At 49.6% G+C, this 16,820-nt stretch overlaps 7 protein-coding genes and 1 non-coding gene across 8 annotated transcripts; 5 read left to right on the top strand and 3 right to left on the bottom strand.

Moving 5' to 3' along the window:
- The first annotated feature begins 114 nt into the window (after nucleotides 1–114).
- Nucleotides 115–2,923, top strand: F4807DRAFT_144822 (uncharacterized protein). The gene is made up of 2 exons (XM_047993141.1): nucleotides 115–2,407; nucleotides 2,489–2,923. The coding sequence occupies exons 1-2, from the start codon at nucleotides 412–414 to the stop codon at nucleotides 2,614–2,616; spliced, it is 2,124 nt and encodes a 707-aa protein (XP_047853174.1). The 5' UTR covers nucleotides 115–411; the 3' UTR covers nucleotides 2,617–2,923.
- A 318-nt stretch (nucleotides 2,924–3,241) lies between these two features.
- On the bottom strand, nucleotides 3,242–3,745 carry F4807DRAFT_461588 (dolichol-phosphate mannosyltransferase subunit 3; the record flags this gene model as incomplete). The annotated part of the gene is made up of 3 exons (XM_048001703.1): nucleotides 3,242–3,403; nucleotides 3,557–3,625; nucleotides 3,698–3,745. The coding sequence occupies 3 exons, from the start codon at nucleotides 3,743–3,745 to the stop codon at nucleotides 3,242–3,244; spliced, it is 279 nt and encodes a 92-aa protein (XP_047853173.1).
- A 426-nt stretch (nucleotides 3,746–4,171) lies between these two features.
- F4807DRAFT_430566 (uncharacterized protein) lies at nucleotides 4,172–5,308 on the top strand. The gene has a single exon (XM_047998426.1). It carries the CDS (start codon nucleotides 4,497–4,499, stop codon nucleotides 5,079–5,081), a length of 585 nt encoding a protein of 194 aa, XP_047853172.1. The 5' UTR covers nucleotides 4,172–4,496; the 3' UTR covers nucleotides 5,082–5,308.
- A 1,346-nt stretch (nucleotides 5,309–6,654) lies between these two features.
- F4807DRAFT_461587 (uncharacterized protein) lies at nucleotides 6,655–7,330 on the bottom strand (the record flags this gene model as incomplete). The annotated part of the gene is made up of 2 exons (XM_048001702.1): nucleotides 6,655–6,851; nucleotides 6,913–7,330. 2 exons carry the CDS (start codon nucleotides 7,328–7,330, stop codon nucleotides 6,655–6,657), a joined length of 615 nt encoding a protein of 204 aa, XP_047853171.1.
- A 1,748-nt stretch (nucleotides 7,331–9,078) lies between these two features.
- Nucleotides 9,079–11,890, top strand: F4807DRAFT_430563 (ARM repeat-containing protein). The gene is made up of 5 exons (XM_047998425.1): nucleotides 9,079–9,484; nucleotides 9,595–9,726; nucleotides 9,778–9,897; nucleotides 9,954–10,082; nucleotides 10,136–11,890. Exons 1-5 carry the CDS (start codon nucleotides 9,319–9,321, stop codon nucleotides 11,647–11,649), a joined length of 2,061 nt encoding a protein of 686 aa, XP_047853170.1. The 5' UTR covers nucleotides 9,079–9,318; the 3' UTR covers nucleotides 11,650–11,890.
- Nucleotides 11,891–13,229, bottom strand: F4807DRAFT_430561 (60S ribosomal protein L13). The gene is made up of 5 exons (XM_047998424.1): nucleotides 13,100–13,229; nucleotides 12,968–13,001; nucleotides 12,836–12,882; nucleotides 12,597–12,755; nucleotides 11,891–12,535 (listed from the first exon to the last, which is right to left on the bottom strand). The coding sequence occupies exons 1-5, from the start codon at nucleotides 13,100–13,102 to the stop codon at nucleotides 12,134–12,136; spliced, it is 645 nt and encodes a 214-aa protein (XP_047853169.1). The 5' UTR covers nucleotides 13,103–13,229; the 3' UTR covers nucleotides 11,891–12,133.
- Nucleotides 13,230–14,007: 778 nt separating this feature from the next.
- F4807DRAFT_t90 lies at nucleotides 14,008–14,098 on the top strand. Its single transcript has one exon. It is a non-coding gene; the product is annotated as a tRNA-Lys (tRNA).
- Nucleotides 14,099–14,220: 122 nt separating this feature from the next.
- F4807DRAFT_144694 (Thioesterase/thiol ester dehydrase-isomerase) lies at nucleotides 14,221–16,272 on the top strand. Its single transcript, XM_047993139.1, has 3 exons — nucleotides 14,221–14,790; nucleotides 14,852–15,786; nucleotides 16,003–16,272. The coding sequence occupies exons 1-3, from the start codon at nucleotides 14,429–14,431 to the stop codon at nucleotides 16,125–16,127; spliced, it is 1,422 nt and encodes a 473-aa protein (XP_047853168.1). The 5' UTR covers nucleotides 14,221–14,428; the 3' UTR covers nucleotides 16,128–16,272.
- The last annotated feature ends 548 nt before the right edge of the window (nucleotides 16,273–16,820 follow it).

The following is a 16,820-nucleotide window of genomic DNA, read 5'->3' as shown; positions in this document are numbered from 1 at the left end:
ATTGTGGAACATTGAAGTCCACGTTGAAGAAAAACAAGCACCGATAAGATAAGAGATACGTAGTTAGGTTCTGGCGCGTCAACATCCACTTATACAATTTTAGACGCGTTCTATAACTATCTCGGCAACATCCATACCAGATTAAAGTGAACAAGAGGAGGGCATTATTCGTCCAATTGGGTCCCATGAATAATATTATATTCGAACTTGGAGAATTTTGCACTCAACTAGATGTGTATCACGCGTTCCGCATCCAATTGGTGGAGTAGGTGAATAACAGGTGTTGACATCTAAGGAGGCCAAGTCCAGGTTGGGGTTGAGCGGCGTTCCGTCTGAACTCATTAGGCGCATGAAGTCGATATCCGACCGAACACACCATGATCCGATAAGAGAAACTATTGAAGACATTCAATGGACTCTTCAGCTCCGAAGCGAAGGAAGACGTCGCCTACGACGAACGTTCCGATAGGCGGTTCGGACGCACCGTCAACCTTGGGTTCGCCAGCTAGACGACCTCCGCGACGAAACAGACCGTCTTTCGCGTCGCCGACGAAAGCTAGCCTAGCGCGATCGAACCCCGACATTCTAGAGCGAAGAAGTGCCTCTCGAGCCCCAGAAGCTGGACCAGCAGGAGATGACACGGGGACACCCGTTGGTGAAGCGCAATACGCGCAATCTACGCCAGCTGACCAACCATGGAGTCCGGTCCGACGCGCTACAGGAGCTATGGCCTCCGCACCGCGAAGAACACCGAACAAACAACCGTCACAACCAATACCACAGCCTTCAGCAGGAGATGCAGCATTGCTGAATCCATTTAAAGGTCGCGCATTGCGACGTTCTCCGCCTCTTGGGACGCCCGTACCAGAAATTGCACCGGAGCCAGAAGTCCAAGAAGCAGAAGAACAAGAAGAACCAGAGGAACAAGAACAGCTCCAAGAACCGGAGGTAGAAGAGGATGCAGAACGTCGAGAGGAACAAGATCAACCTGATGAGCCCGAAGAAGAACCTGAAGAAGAACCTGAAGAACAAGAACTTCCGCCCACGCCGACACAAAAAGGAATATCCGATCCTGCCTCGGTTACCACCTCTCCCATGGGTATTCATAATACACCCACCAAGCGCCCAAGAAGGAGTAGAGCATTAGCCGAGAGAATTAAGAGTTCTCCGCTCAAGCAACCTCCTCTCTTCCCCAAAGGACCTACTAAAGAATCTATGCGTGAAGGGTCTCCGTCTCGAGCGGCAGTAAAATTAAGAGCTCTGAGAGAACAACCCCAAAGGACGAAAAAACGAAAATCGCATTCGGCTCGAAACATAGAAGAGCCGGACCCATTAGCTGAGAAGAAAACATTACGAGATTCGCTGCTCGCTGAAGTTGCACGTCTGAAATCAGATCTAGAACTTGCTACTCGTGAGAATAATCGTTTACACCAGTTACAACAGACACGACGGGATGATTCGGCGTCAAAAGATCCAGAAGATAAAGATGGCCTTCTCGATTTATTGCGTAGACACGTCTTACCGCCTGAAAAAGAGGTGGCACCCGATCCAACACAAGATTGGCTCGAAGCAGTGTTAAACCCCATATCATTCCTACCTTTTAGCAAAGCAAACCCCTCGCTTCCGAACCTATTCGCTCCACAAGAAAGTGCTGAAAAAGAAGAAACCGAGAAGCCGCCGGCTTCGCATCATCCCATATCGATGACAGCGGACGAAGAATTACCTTACCTCCAAGTCTTCACCCCATTGACATTTACTTCCACCGTCTCGATCATACCACGAGACGATCCTACGAATTCGGGACCGCTTTCGCAAAAGCATGCCATATCCGTCTCGTCCACGCCGCCCGGTCTATTCGTCGCCAAGGTCGAAATGACAGTCAACACCAAATCGTTATCCATCTCCGAATTAAGCGTACCCCGCCTCGAGCCATCTGCAGTTTCCGAGCTGGGACCCTTTATAGAAAAGGTGGTTCACGGCGTAGGAACCAGCGCGCTGACGAGAAATGTCAGCATCATCACCTGGGCGATGAGCGAGTGGCTCCGCGTCGCGACGAGGAGAGCCCGTTTCTGGTGCGCCGTCGAGAGAGAGCTGGGAAGCAGCGAGGGTCTAGCGAAATGTGCCGCGGAGATGCGAAAAGATACGAGGAAGAGAGGCTCGGGTCGGCGAGCCGCGGCAGATGACAGCGACGACGATGAAGACGAGAATGAAATAGGGTCCAAGAAGGCGCGCTTCACTAAAGCCGATCTGTTACCGCAGTTGGGCAGGACGAATCTGGATCTAGAATTGTCTGATCCCGACGGCGCGGAAGAGGTCCCGAGTATTCGTATCCAGTGGCGTATCGAGTTCGATTGGACGGGAGAGGCGCAGAGCAAAATGGAACTGTTGCTCGGGGTCCCGGCGAAGTGTGAGTCAAACAAACACCTTTATAAGCCACATGGCTTGATATTTGGGTGATGAATAAATACCTAATCTAATCCTTCGGCAGGGCATGGACACGATACGAGGGGTAGCTTGACGAGCATACCGGGCATGTTCGACAAACTCGTTCAGGAGAACAAGGATCCGATGGAGGCGCTGAGGACGGTCGTCGCTTTACTAGTTGGGGAGGCGTGAGCAAAGTACCTAATAGGTAAAAGTACAGGGGTCAAATGGCGTTTTTGTGAGTACTACGGTAATTCGAGCTATAAACTCATGGCGGGTTACGTGTTATGAGAGCATGACGGGGTTTTGGGATGGGGGCGAAAGCAAGCCACCGGACTTTCGGACTTTGTTTGGCTTAGTGGTGACATACGCTCCTCGCATGGCATTCTGGAATAGTACGTCAAGGTCGTTGAAATACCCAAGGAACCTCGTAGCTACATTGTATACTAGGTACACACCTACGCGACGCTTAGCTCCCTCCTTACCTACCTATACCTATATTTAACGACGAAGATCACGCCGATGGAATTTATAGCATGGCGTGGGACACACTTTGTTCGAGAGCCAGACAGACAGACGATGAAATTGGTGTTGATGTTTGTTGATTCCGATAGCCTAATGCGAGGTAGTGAATCGAGTCTACATAAACGCATGTACTTAGACAACGACCTTCCTCTGCGTACCTCTTATAGGAACTCTTTCTCGAATAGTAGCACCCATCATGACATATCATCGACCGTCTCGTTTCGCAACCCAACCAACCACATTAGCTTCCCCTACCACGCATAAGTCCTAAGGTATTCTACATGCGATCTGATCAATCCACGTCGACGCCCAGGCGCCGGAGGTCGGCCTTGGCCAGCTCGATCTCGGCCGTCAGCTCCTTGTGGGCCTCGGGCACGTCGTGGAAGGTCATCACGTTCCAGCCGAGGCGGAAGAGAAGGTACGCGCCGAAGGAGACGAGGGCCCAGAAGGGGAGCTGTTTTCGATTGCGAATTCGGGTTAGTTATGCTATTATTTTCTCCTTGATTTATGTTATGCGGTATATGTATTGTATGTATGATATCCTGTTTCAAACTGTTTGGGGGAGTGTAGTTTTCGAGGGTAGTAAAGAGAGAGAGATTCTACGTACAACGGGGACGATCTCGGTCTGGACCACGTCGGGGAGGGGAACGAGCTGTAGGTACAAGGAGAGATAGAGCTGGAATGAGATGTTAGCATGTATGTAGCAGAAAGGCGAAGCTATCATCAATTGGGTCTAAAGTTGACGTACAGAAGTGACGAGGAGGCCGATTGAGATGGTTTGCTGTGCGCGCGTCATGTTGGCGGCGGTGCACTTCTGTATGCGACTAATTGGAAAGCGTGGTAGTTCGGCAATGCCTTCTCGTCGCAGGATGATCGATTTCTAAGTATCGAGTTGGTAGGTTCGAAGGTTGTCAAAAGAGCGACGGAAACGTTGGTGTTGTACAACTATGCGATCTTGTCGAGGCCACTTTTTTCATAAAGTCTAATTTCCAATTACCGTTGCCGTTGCACGCGACGCGGCGGACACTTTGTCATCGCCCAAAACCGTGTGTTTGTCTTAACGGGTTATGCATATAAGCCCATATTCTCGTCTATCAATAGTAAATACCCCTGATAAATGAATTTTGCATATAATTCAGGGGTAAGGGGTAAGGACCAACACAATCCTATGTTCACGTTGTTGCAATTCTTACTCCTATACAATTTGTAAAAATTGCCTTGGAGAAAGCCTATAGCTGTTTAATTATCAGGAATCAGCCCGTATCAAAGAAAATAACTCATGGCAGATTTTAGGGCCACCTGCATCTCCTATTGGTAGCCTTCTAGTCAACGTCTGCAAGAGTCAGCCATGCCCGTTCTAGCTGAAGGGAGATGCAGACGCATTTCCGTATACCGAACGACGTACAGAGAAATACAGTTATTCCGGCAGCTTCTAATCTCAGTCAGATTCCATCTTGTGTCGTACAATAGACGCCCCATATGTTCGTCTGAGCTGGCCACCCTGGCGCTGACACACGTCACTAAGGTTCACGATTTGTAGCCGTAGTATGAACTTCGTCCAACATACCACACACATACACAATTCCAATAATAACAATCATAAACTTTGGTGCCTAATAGTTCATACTTCTTACCATCACTTCTTTGGAGCTCCCCACCACAAGATCAACCCCAGCTCTTCCTTACCTAGTATGGCGATGTATCCGTGCCCGCCCTACTACTCCGGCAACTATGCTTATTACTTTCCTCCCGTGCAGCCGCCCCTAGCCTACGTATTGGCCAATCACTTTGGTCCATACGGGAAAGGCCCGGTTTCCGCAGCCGGCATGCAATTCTTGAACTGCGTTGCCCCGAACCTCAGGCCTCTTCCACAGCCATACACGCCTTACGGCATGCCATATGGTTATATACCACCTCCGCCGCCGCCTCCACCACCATCATATCCTACCCCCCCTCCTCCACCGCCGCCGAGGGATCCGCCAAGAGGTTCGTCAGCGGGGGCGGTGGTAGACGTACGGTGCCACTACGACGGCGAAAAGCATTATCATCATAAACCATATTATCACGAGTGTTGCGGTGGGCACTGCACTTCCCGTAAGAAAGCCTGGCGTAGGCATCATTGGGCAGAATGAGTGTAGTTTGGAAGATTGGTCCGTTCTAGGGCGAGGTTGCCTGTATAGGTATCGTTCATTTAGAAGTATGTGAGGTGACGGTGATTATCCGACATAATGGAGTACGGCTGGACTGTGTATTAGATTGAGCGAGGTTGGGAAAATATCAGGATGAATAATGAATTACGATTGGCTATAATAATGGACCTAGTAGAATATTAGAGCTAGGAATTGAATCATGAGGCGTATTTGATTGTCGATTGCATATATAGTGATCTTATCACCATACTTAGAAGCTTGACCAAGTCAAGTGTCGATTATTAGAAAACCTATTAAGCTACCTACCTATCCATGAAAACAGTCCATAAATAATATAACGAGCACTTCACGATCATAAATGGCTACGGCCGTTGAAATATTTGGCTCACTATTACCTTAACTAGTAGAAGTCTCAAGGCAGGGTATAAGAGTACCTAAGAATACTGTTCTCCTAGACGTAAATAATCCTAACAAACCAGGCTCGAGTTTTCATGAGTGCCAATGAAATGATGAATACTGTCAAACGAAGGTATTTACCTGGGTAGATATATGGACCTATTTTAGATCTATAACATCACCCTTTACACATCGACATCGTCTTGAGATATATCTGTTCAACTGAACCAAGGTTGGTATACTCAAGCTTAATAATAAACGCTTCACACGACACGAAACCACAAAGAGAAATTTTTATTGAATTATCGGTATCTGTATAAGGACTTCGAGATCCAAGTCTCATGGGGGCTTCCCCTTCCCGAACCAATCGTCCCTGATGGGGAAACATCATAGCCCCTGAGAAGATTATTAGATACCATTGATATGGATAAGGTTCGTTAGGAACAGCTAAGTAGATATAGTGATTCCTACAGTAACGAATGAGGATGCTAATTAAAAAGAGAAATAGGGGTATCAGAAGCCTCCTCTGTAAGAGCTGATAGCCAGAGGTCTCGCGGGTTAGCCAGTAGCCCAGAAGGATCGGGAGTCGGCTTGTACGAAGCCGCCCCGTTGGCAGTTAGCCCTTAAATGTAGACAAAGGAAGGTCTATGTATGTATAACGCATCCCCTGGAAGGGAGTAATTAGAGCTCTTCGCGCAACAACGTCGCTATCCCTCAGCCCTTTGGTTCCGCCTCATGGCAAGGGGCAATCTGGCTAAAGCATGGGGAAAAAAGGAGCGTTGGATCAAGCACGCAGCGAGAGCTTAACTACTAGGTACCTACATCTATGAGTTGATGACGAAAACCAAGCGTTGGAATCAAGGACATGAAATTGAGTAACCTGGCAGTTGGTAAGCACTGACCCAACCTGAATCATTACACAGCACCATTATTAGTATGATTAACATGGAAGACATTTCTTCAACCTAAGACTTGATTAGGTATATCCGACATCAAAGTCGTCGTTATTACACTAGAATGTCGTAAAACTATCGCTTCGAAAACATTAAAATTGCTGGGCGAGAGCGAAACTCGGAGCTAAGTGTATATCAAGCCTCCGAAAATCTAACTCCGTCCATCCATTTTAACCCATTTTCATTAGTGTGTGAGTTGTCATTTCTCAGAGGAAGCCAACTGTCAGCATCAAGGCAATTCCCAGTAATCCCACGACGTTCCGCATGATCGTATCGTATCCCATTGTAGAAGACTCGCTGACTGGTATCTGAGTCGGGGATACACTGGCTGCCGCTGTGGAGGAGGACCCATGAACAGGAGTAATGCTATGGGAAATCGAGCTACTGAGAGGCGTGACAGTTACTATAGCAAGTGTCAGATTTATGGTCAAGTACAAGGCGAAAGAACTCGATTGTCAAATTACCTGTCGCTGTAGAGCAAGGCACTTTCGTGGTATTCGCAGGGGGTGTAGAGGAGTTAGCCATAGGATACGGGTAGCCACCAGTTCCTGCCGCGGAATATGAGCTGAATACGGTATAATTGATGGTGGGCTGGATCGTGGTTAGACCAATGGGACCAACGCTCGTGGCATTAGTCACATTAGCTACGGTGACGGAGATGGTAGACTGAAGTGTGCTGGTGACTGTAGTAGTGCCAGAAAGTGTCGTAGTCGGTGGCTCGAATGGGGTAAAAGTGATGCTGCATTGAGATAGGTATTTAGTGACCGTCTCAGTGACACTTTTGGTGGCGGTTGCATCCATGATGTTGCCTCCTGAGTGGTCCTGCGCAGCCGCAGTGGATGCTAACAGGCAAACGAATGACAGCAGCCAGTATATGGCCATGGTGAACGAGTGACAATGAGGGATGCGTCGTGGCCAGATACAGAGACCGAGGGTGCTTGGCCGGAGAGATGGCACTCGCTATTTTTATAATAATACCTTTGCCTACCCGACCTGGAGCGCACGGTAAGTCGTATTGTCCTACATTTTGTTTTCCACAGGCCAACTTCAGATTAACGGAGCATTTCAATTTGGGCTCGTGATAAATGTGGGTGGCACGCGCACCGCTTTGTATTTGAAGAATGGGTATACTAGAACTTGAGATCAATGTGTTTGCTCCAAACACCATGGAGCTTGTGTCACACAACGAGGATAACGGAGATTACAAGGTATGACTTAGATCAGTACTGAAACATGGGAGCGGTTGAACTAGTGTCAGGAAGCGTTATTGCTGCCGTTCCAGGCATTAGGAACGATTCTCGACGAACACGTATCCATATTTCCATCGGATCGTGGGGTCATGAGGAATTGTTTGAATACAAGTAATGACACAATAGACTTGTTGTGACCTGATGTACTAAGTCATCGGATGGCTGGGAGAATTTGAAGCTCGTCATTCGCTTTAGTTACTAGGCGACGGAAGATCAGCGAGATGGTTTACGAAAAAGGGGCGGGACAAGTTGCCGCGTAAATGCTAAAGTTCTCTTCTAGAAGGACAGCAAAGGTCATTCTTCATGCTCGCCAAGGTCGACCCGAACGATGCTGGTTACCGATGAAGACGGGACCTCGCGGCGAAACCCAACATCGCACAGGCTAGGCCGTTGAAATTGGACATATCACGAACACGAGGGGCCTCGGCAACTTCTTATCTTCCGTATGGTGTGGTTTGCTCGACTCACAGACGCTGGAAGTGGTTCAAAGATCCCTAAATCATCATGGTCCCCTCAGAGCAGATGACAAATAATCTTGCCAAACACCTTAGCCGATACTAGCGAGTGATGTCTCCGGCAAACATCTGGGTAGTTATCTCAGGTTGTAGAGAGCGAGATAAAACCGATAAGTATGTGTTTCTTTCCTGTGATGCGATGGAATCTCTAGATTGCGTTGACCTGATGTAACAGTCTCACGTTCCCGTTCCTCAGACCACGAATGCGTTGCTAAGCCGTGTAACTCACTCCGAGACATTCCGGTCTGCTAGAGTATTGCATCCTCACAAGGCCCCAAAGTTCGGGGCCGATCGAAATTCTCGTAGAATACGTGTTGACAGCTACTGCTTGGAATCCCGAAGCATCACAGACGAGACCGCCGGTCACAAGAACTTCGGAGATCGAATGTATTATACTAATCGTCCGTGTATATAGATCTCGATGGATCTCATAAGTAACCTGTCAAAGTCATATTTCTCGGAGTTTCCATATTGACCGAGTGAGCCTAGATTATGCCTCGGCAATTGGAACGGTTTTCACGATGGACGTTGATAGATCTCCACTTCGTCCTAAGAGGCATTTTTCCTTAGGAACATCGAGACTCAAGATAACTGTCGATTGGAATCAGAATAATTGACCACGGTCTATCGTTACAAAGAGATAGATATAAAAAAACAGGAAAACGCGAGGGAAAGAAAAGGTGACGCGTCTCCCCCGCTAGTTCAGCCCATTCTTTGAGTTAGTGGGTGGGCACCTTCCCAGACCCGCTGTAAAAAGGTACAGAGCCTCACATTGCTCACCTAATTCTTGCCCGGGTAGGGATCCGATTAGTGGAAGCACCATTCGTCGGGGCACCTTCCCGAGGTCGGGCATCCAATCATTTGTCGTTAAACGAACCTCGAGTTGGCAGGCACCAACACATCTATCGCCGTCATCACTGCCGTGGATCCGACGAATTATATACTCGCTTACTTACATATGTAATAACCCCTGCTATAACCTTACATACACATTTGTAACTAAGGGAAAGCCATTTCTTCCTCACGGCGGTAGTCTGTGTAGTCTGTGCGGTATCAAAGAGTCAAAGATCGTATCCGAATATAGACCTGGGATGGACCGCAGATCATGACGCCCGATCAAATCCAGGTCCTCTTTCAGGATATCCCCGACGACGAGGAGTCGAGAGTCCAGAAGCTCGAACAAGTCTTCGAGGATGCCCAGGCACTTCAGCATGAGAAACCCCTTGTGTTCCAGAGCCTAGCAGAGGAAATTGCTATCGGGAGCCGAGAAGGTGAATGAGTTTTCAACTTCACACTTAAAGTGTTATCAAAGAGTTACCAATATTCATATGATACTTATCTTTATACATACAAGGAGGATATAGCTAACCCCCTCTCTTAGTACGATGGAGAATACCGCTTGGGAAATCAGGCCTGTTAGAATTTTTTCTCGGTATCATAAAAGGAGACGATCTAGATCCGGATCTCACGTCATTAGCACTTCGTATCATAGGAAACACTTGTGCAGATCAAGGTCCGCCTATATAATTTTCAGCTTATTCCTCCCCGTGCTTACCAGATATAGATGAGAACCGACAACTCGTTGTCGACTCGGGCCGTCTACCTGACCTCGTTAAACTATTGACTCATGATACCTTACTACAATTCGCTATCCCGGTGTTATATAACATCTGTGTAGACTATGGTGAGCATAATCAGTCGACCTTAAAAGAGTGCCCTTTCTCACCAGACACAAACTAGAGCCTGCCCAGATAGCAGCATCTAAAGCGAACTTGACCAAAGCTATAATCGACTTTCTCACGAACCCGGAGTTGCAAGATAAGGCTTCACCATATCTATATAAACTAGCGGGCCTTGTAGCAACTCAAGGTAAACCATGCCCCTAAACTCATGAAGTGCGGTTACAGCTAACACAACCCAAGACGTCGAGCCTGACTTATTCGTCCCTCAAGCCCCCTATGTCCTCCTATCTCGCGCCGTTTCGGAAGCCTCGAACCCAGAATCAGCAGATCTGGAAAGCTTCGTAGGACTATCCATTGCCGCACTATCATACCTCTCCCACCAAAACTTCCAAGAGAGCTTCCTGGAAACCCCAGACGGCATACAAGCTTTCTTAGCAGCGTTCCAAACCGCCATAGAAGGCCCGCGTATCTTCGAGATCGAAGACGCCGACGACAGAGCGCAACTCAACCAACTGCAAGCGACGTACACCCAGACTCTCGCAGACCTATCCGCGAACCCCTTGTTTGTATCCCTCTGCCCCCTAGACGGACCCCTCGCCTCATCACTCCTGCAATGGCTCTCCCTACCGCACCACGTCCAACTGCAAACAGCAGCGTGTCTCGCGCTCGGCAACCTCGCGCGCTCCGACGCCTCCAGCATCGCCCTAGTACAAGACCTATCCATCCACAAACCCTTGCTCGCCATCCTCTCGCCGGCGGCAGAGTCCGACACCTCCACCTCTCCAACCCTGGACCTGCAGCTCCTGCACTCAGCCCTCAGCTTTCTGAAGAACCTGTCCATACCCGCAAGCAACAAGGCGGTCCTCGGCTCCGCCGGCATCCTCGACGCGGCCCTGCTGCCGCGGACCTGGGCCATGGACACGCAGCCGCAGATCCAATTCGACGGCGTATCGCTCGCGCGCCTGCTCCTCGTGAACTGCGGCGCGAACGTGCGCCGCGTCTGCGTCTGCGCGCCGGGATCCTTCTCCTCCTCTCCGACGCCGCTCGACGCGCTGATGGACGTGCACCGCAAGGCGGACCAGGACCCGATTAAGATGGAGACGGCGCGCGCCGTAGCCAACATCTGTCGAGTCCTGTACTCCTCCGAGCCCTTGGGCTCCGCACTGGTCCCCCTCCCCGACACAACCTCCGATACGGCGCCTCCTACCCCCCCGGAAGAGGAAACCTTGCCCCTACTGGACGCGTTCTTCGCGGCGCACCCGGCACTCGCAGACACGCTCCTGTACCTCGGCCTGCAAACCAAATTCCCCGTCCTCCGGTCCGAGCTGTGGTTCGTGCTGGCGCTAATGGCGCGCTCCGCATCCGGCGCCAGCGTGGTAGCGCGGTTCCTGGGCCAGCGGCCCGAGATAGTAAACGTGCTCGCCGAGGCCGTTACCGGCGAAAAGGTGTCCGAGACCCAAGACCAAGCAGCCCAGGACGCAACCGACAAGAACGCGCCGGAAGAAGAAGAAGAACAGCCGGGGTCGATGCCCGATCTCTCGGCCCTGAGCGGACTAGGTCAGCTGGAGCCGCAGCAGGTTGACCCGGCGAAGGCGGCGACCATGGAGAAGGTAGACCGGGAGAACGGGCTTGTGCTGATAGCCGAGCTGTTGAAGCGGTGTCCGGATGAGCTGCCCGCTTTGGCGAGGAGCAGGTTTGGGCGGATATTGAAGACGGGTGGGGAGTTGGTACTTGGGGAGAAGAGTGAGGCATAGTAGGGAGACTCGCTCCGTAGAATGCAAATTTGCTTGGCTTGATTTGGCTTGTCCTAAATCTGTGAGTTGGTTGTTCTTAAAAGGTGAGGTTTGGAGTTGTAAACGCCTAGACTATAAATCCTGATAGATATGATTGTCAGAAGGTGCTCCTACCAATCCTTGGAAAGGTTGTTCAGCAAATGGACCTATTATAATATTATCCCCAGATTCATGTGGTACTTCACGGCTTCACATCAAACTGCTTCAAAGAAGACGTAGATCATGTCCATTCATTTTTCATTGAGAAAGACCTAGAGCAAACCGGAAGATGCAATAATGGCTTCAGTCTTTTTGTGTGGCGAGAGAAGGTTGATATCTTTTCCCTCATGGCTACACAGAAACCGCAAGCCAACCCACCATGACCGACCAACAACACAACGAAAGCAGAACCCTGATAATGCCGTCCGTACTCCCGTGCAGACCCTGTCTGAGTTCAGCCCCCATCTTATTTCTTGTTAGCCTCCGCCTCGGCCTTGTCCCGAGCTCGCTTCTCCCGCGCGCCTTGTAGTCGGGCGTCACTTCGGGCCTTGCGGAGCTTCGCGTAGGCACCACCCTCGATAGGCTTGGGTAGCTCGCTCTTCTTGATCTCTGAGATACCCTCGCCGACGGGAACGATGGGGAGGGTAGATCCGACGGTCGAAACGGTCTGGGTGTTGCTAAGGTCGATGTCCTTGCTGTCACCGGCCTTGGGGTGCTTGGCACCCTTGCGGGGGAAAACGATCAATCGGGCCTTGTAGGCCTTCAGGCGGGCGACATTAGCGGCGAGGGACTCTTCGCTGAGGTTCTGGCGGCGGTGATCGACGGCGATACCGATGGTAGGGGCAACGAGACGGGGGATACCGGCTTCCTATGAGGATGTTAGAAAAGGTAGTCCAGTAGCCCACATGTTGAATTTGCGAAGAATGTACCTTCAACTCAGTGAGAGTGAAACCACGTCCAGCACGAACGCGGCGGTTGTACTTGATAGTAGGGCATCGGACCACGGGTCTCAGCTTGTCAACGGGTCGGGGAGCGACAGCAGCGGCCTTCGCAGCACGGACAGAGCGACGGCGGATCTTTTGGGTGGGCTATTTCCGTTACAACGTTAGAACATCTCGCTTTTCATTATCTCGTCGGTGGATTCTTTTCATAGGCGTTTAATCCGTACCTGGTTGAAGTGAGTCCGAACCCGTCGCTGCCAATCCTTTCGGAAATCTATATATTTCTGTCAGTTCATCTGGGATTTACGTGAAATGCGATCGCTCGGTCATCGTCGAGGGATGGCTTCGGTTTGACATACGGTTGTGCTGAATCTGGTTGTTATGCTTGATCGCCTATGGTAAATTGACATGTTAGCGAATCGCTCTCTTAAGATGAGAAATATTGATAAATATTGTGGCAGCATGGCCGCATAGAGGCAGGCAATACTAACCATTGTGACTGATTGCGATCAAGGGCTGATGGTTGTGGAAAGAATGGTCGTGGATCGCAGGTCTACTCAATTCCAATTCCCGGATTGGAGGCACGAGAATTTCCTTAGAGTAGCAGGCTTAGACTAACCCGCACTTTCGCCAATTTTTTTTTGAAGGGCTTGAAAACCCTACAATTTTGAAAGGTGGCTGTGCGATTTTGTGTGTCCGCTGTGGAGTCATCAGTGGCTTGACTTTCGTGTTTCGAGATCCACTTGAAATGGATAGGTGGGGCGATCGAGTCTGGTCTGTGCAAAAAGTTTGGAGCTCCAACGGTCACATGCCTTTCATCTTTCATCACTCTATCAAATATTCTGCTGAAGATAGAATAGGCCTAGGAACATCGTCTATTGAGCAAAGGCATAGAAATACAGAAATATTTGAATTAACATCAATTCTTAAACTCCAGGCTTGTAGTTGTATCAATGATATACTAAGCTATTTCATACCTAGTGATATGCAGATTGCGGATGCTTTCATCTCAGTTGCAACCCATATTCTTCACATGGATCAATGGCCTTAGAATACATATGCTTTGGAAAGTGTTAGTTCTACAACTTTGACTGACTGGCAACTACCTAAAATGGAAAGCTCTTGCAACGTTTGAACTTACTATGGCTTTAATTGGGACACTAATGACTCGAGCCTACGAATAGTTCCTATTGAAGCAATCATGCATTTCTAGCATTTTCACTAACGGGACGCAAATTCGAACTGGTCACATTACATAACCGCATTATCTAAGACTCCAAGTACTAAGCTCAAAGAATCCAGCTAGGGCGAGGTATATAAGACAGGAAAAAACCCCAGCAGTCATCCAATGGTATTCGCCCTTGCGGATGTACCTCGGAGTTCCTCATTCAATGTGCCTGCCTTGGTAGCTCAATTGGCTAGAGCGTGGGACTTTTATCCGATCAGATTGCGGAATCCCAAGGTTGCGGGTTCGACCCCCGCCTGAGGCGCATAATTGCATATTCCAATATGCGCATCCTTCACTTCTCTTTTTTTGAGCTTATGTGTGTACCTAGTTCGCGTCGAGGTTTCGGGTTTAAATTTTAAGGTTGGTTTGGTTTTTTTGGTTTCATATATTATCGCGGAAGCCACGGAATTGTAATGAAGGCGTGGAATTCGGTTCGTGAAAGTGCGATTACATCAATTTTAGTATGAAATCTAACATGATTAACCCCCACATTTGACGTGATAAGCGATACATAGCAGTACTTTGTCATGCGTCATCGCCTCTTTAAACTAAATGGAATAACAACTCCCAATCAATCAATGGCTTCTCTACCATGATCTGCAGCAAAGCACCCATTCGGAGGCTCTTCGCCTCAGCCTCTCGGCTTGAAGCTTCAGAAACATATACTTTTCTGAGAAGACCTCACTCCTTTCCTAAGAGATGCTTCCACGGCACACCTTCCCATCTCACGGATGGTGTATTTCGCGGTCTTACGGATGACCGTCTACCGATGCCGTGGATAGAAGCATGGAGGCTCCAACAGGAAGGCAAGAATATCGCCTCCGATGAAGCCCGGTCGCAAGAGCGCGATCTCACGCCCAAGAAGATGAGCGACAGCTACCATCGAGTTGTGCTGCCACTCGGTCGTGACCCTTGGCTTAGTGATACATATATCAACTCGTCCGGTCACATAAGGTCCTAGGCCCGTCTCTCTTGTTCGCTAGGAACCTCGTCTAACTGGATAGATATGATATAGGCTAGGCACGATATTCATGGACCTCGATGCTTTATCCGGTATCATTGTCTACAAACACACCGGGCCCGGCGTCACCGTCGTGACCGCGGCCCTCGACCGCATCACCATCGCTCACCCGCTGACCGAGATATGCGATCTCGAGTACAGCGGACAAGTGACCTACGCATCCGGGCGAAGCAGCGTAGAAATCACCTGCAAAGTAGCCCGAGCCCGCGACGAAGGCGAGCCCAGCAAGCCCGAAGACGTGCTCCTGACGTGCACCTTCACAATGGTAGCCCTAGACCCCGTAACCAAGAAACCCGTCAACGTCCCGCGTCTCCTCGCCTCCACGCCCTCCGAAGAAGCGCTCTTCAAAGCCGGCGAAGCCAAAGCGCTCGCCAAGAAAAAGAACCTCAAAACCTCCCTGCTCGAGACCGAACCCAACGACCCGGAGTCCGCGCTAATCCACAAGATCTGGCTCAGACAGCTCGCTTATCATGATCCTAACAATAGCATAAGGCAGCCGGCGAACGTGATCGCCATGTCGCGGACGCAGCTCTCGACGGCGTCGATCATGCAGCCGCAGTACCGAAACCGGCACCAGACCATGATCTTCGGCGGCTTCCACCTGAAGCAGACGTTCGAGCTGGCCTTCTGCTGCGCCGCGAGCTTCGCCGACGCGCGCCCGACTTTTATTAGTGCCGACCCGTGTACCTTCCGCAACCCGGTCCCGGTCGGCAGCGTATTGTATCTCACGGCGACCGTCGTGTACACGGACCCTCCGCTGCTAGAGGAAGACGGCAGCGAGCCGCAGCAGAAGGATCCGAAAAATCCGATGACGCGATTGCATGTTAGGGTCGATAGTAAGGTTCGGGACGTTGAGCATGGGAACGCGAGGCCGACGGGCCAGTTTAACTACACGTTCTTGGTGCCGAAGGATGTTAAGGTCTTGCCTCGTACGTATATTCCAGATTATTTTTTATTGCATTATATTCTCGTCGTACTATTATCCCCCATATTTATTCGTATCGCTGTTTTGTGTTATCTCTTACCTTCACAATTTGATCATCCTGTCTTCCCGCTTCCCGCCCCACCAAGAAATCACGAGCTCGTAAATTAGCTTGATTACTTAAATCAGCCTAAAAATACTTGACTGATTTACGATGGCTTAGACACATACCAAGAGTACATGATGTATATTGACGCAAGGAGAAGAGTGCAGCTTGGAGATGTACAGGATCGCCGGGAGCACACTGGCGCCGAACTATCAGCTGAGAACGTTAACCTTACCGAGTGAAACACGTCCTATTTGGAGCACCGTTTCGAAGGATATGTGTAAATGATATCATTACAACGGCCATTAAATAAAGAGAAGAGCTAAGAGCGATCGACTTTGACGCTTGATTCTACCCCTTTGCAATAAGAATACCCGGCAACACTTCCTATACGATCGAAACGGAGAGGTGCTACTATCTTGTCACGCCTCTTCTGAAGACGAATGGTTATGGTGGTGATCCTCATTTGATTCATTTATTGTTGTTCCTCTCAAATTTCAGCTATTCTGAAGAGAGCAGTCAATCAAGCTATCTATGGGTTCAAAGCAAAGTGCACCTTCCAGGGAAGCTTGTAAAAGCTGCAACTGCCATTCCAGTTCAAAATGTTAGAGGATTGATTAGTGAACTTCAGCTGAGCAGTCCGATTTGACATTAAGTCGAACGGTATCTTGGCTGATTGAGGGCGACTCCAGCCCCGATTGCCAAGGAAATCGTGACCAAGCACCACAATTTTCTCAACCGTGCGATTCGAACCAAGTTCGACGCGATGGTCGATGAGCATACGAATAACCTTTGCTCCAAGAGGACTCCCCAAAAGGGCATAAAACCCCTCTTTGTTGCCTAGTATACTCTATGACAACATCATATTTCAATTCCGGCTGCGTGGCCGTCTTTCTACGGAGCGACTCGTAGAGTGATCGATTGGTGGCTTCCTA

Source organism: Annulohypoxylon truncatum (assembly GCF_022578515.1).
Source record: "Annulohypoxylon truncatum strain CBS 140777 unplaced genomic scaffold F4807scaffold_21, whole genome shotgun sequence".
Lineage (NCBI taxonomy): Eukaryota > Fungi > Ascomycota > Sordariomycetes > Xylariales > Hypoxylaceae > Annulohypoxylon > Annulohypoxylon truncatum.
Note: the sequence above shows the minus strand (reverse complement) of the source record. Positions and strands in the feature narration are given on the sequence as shown.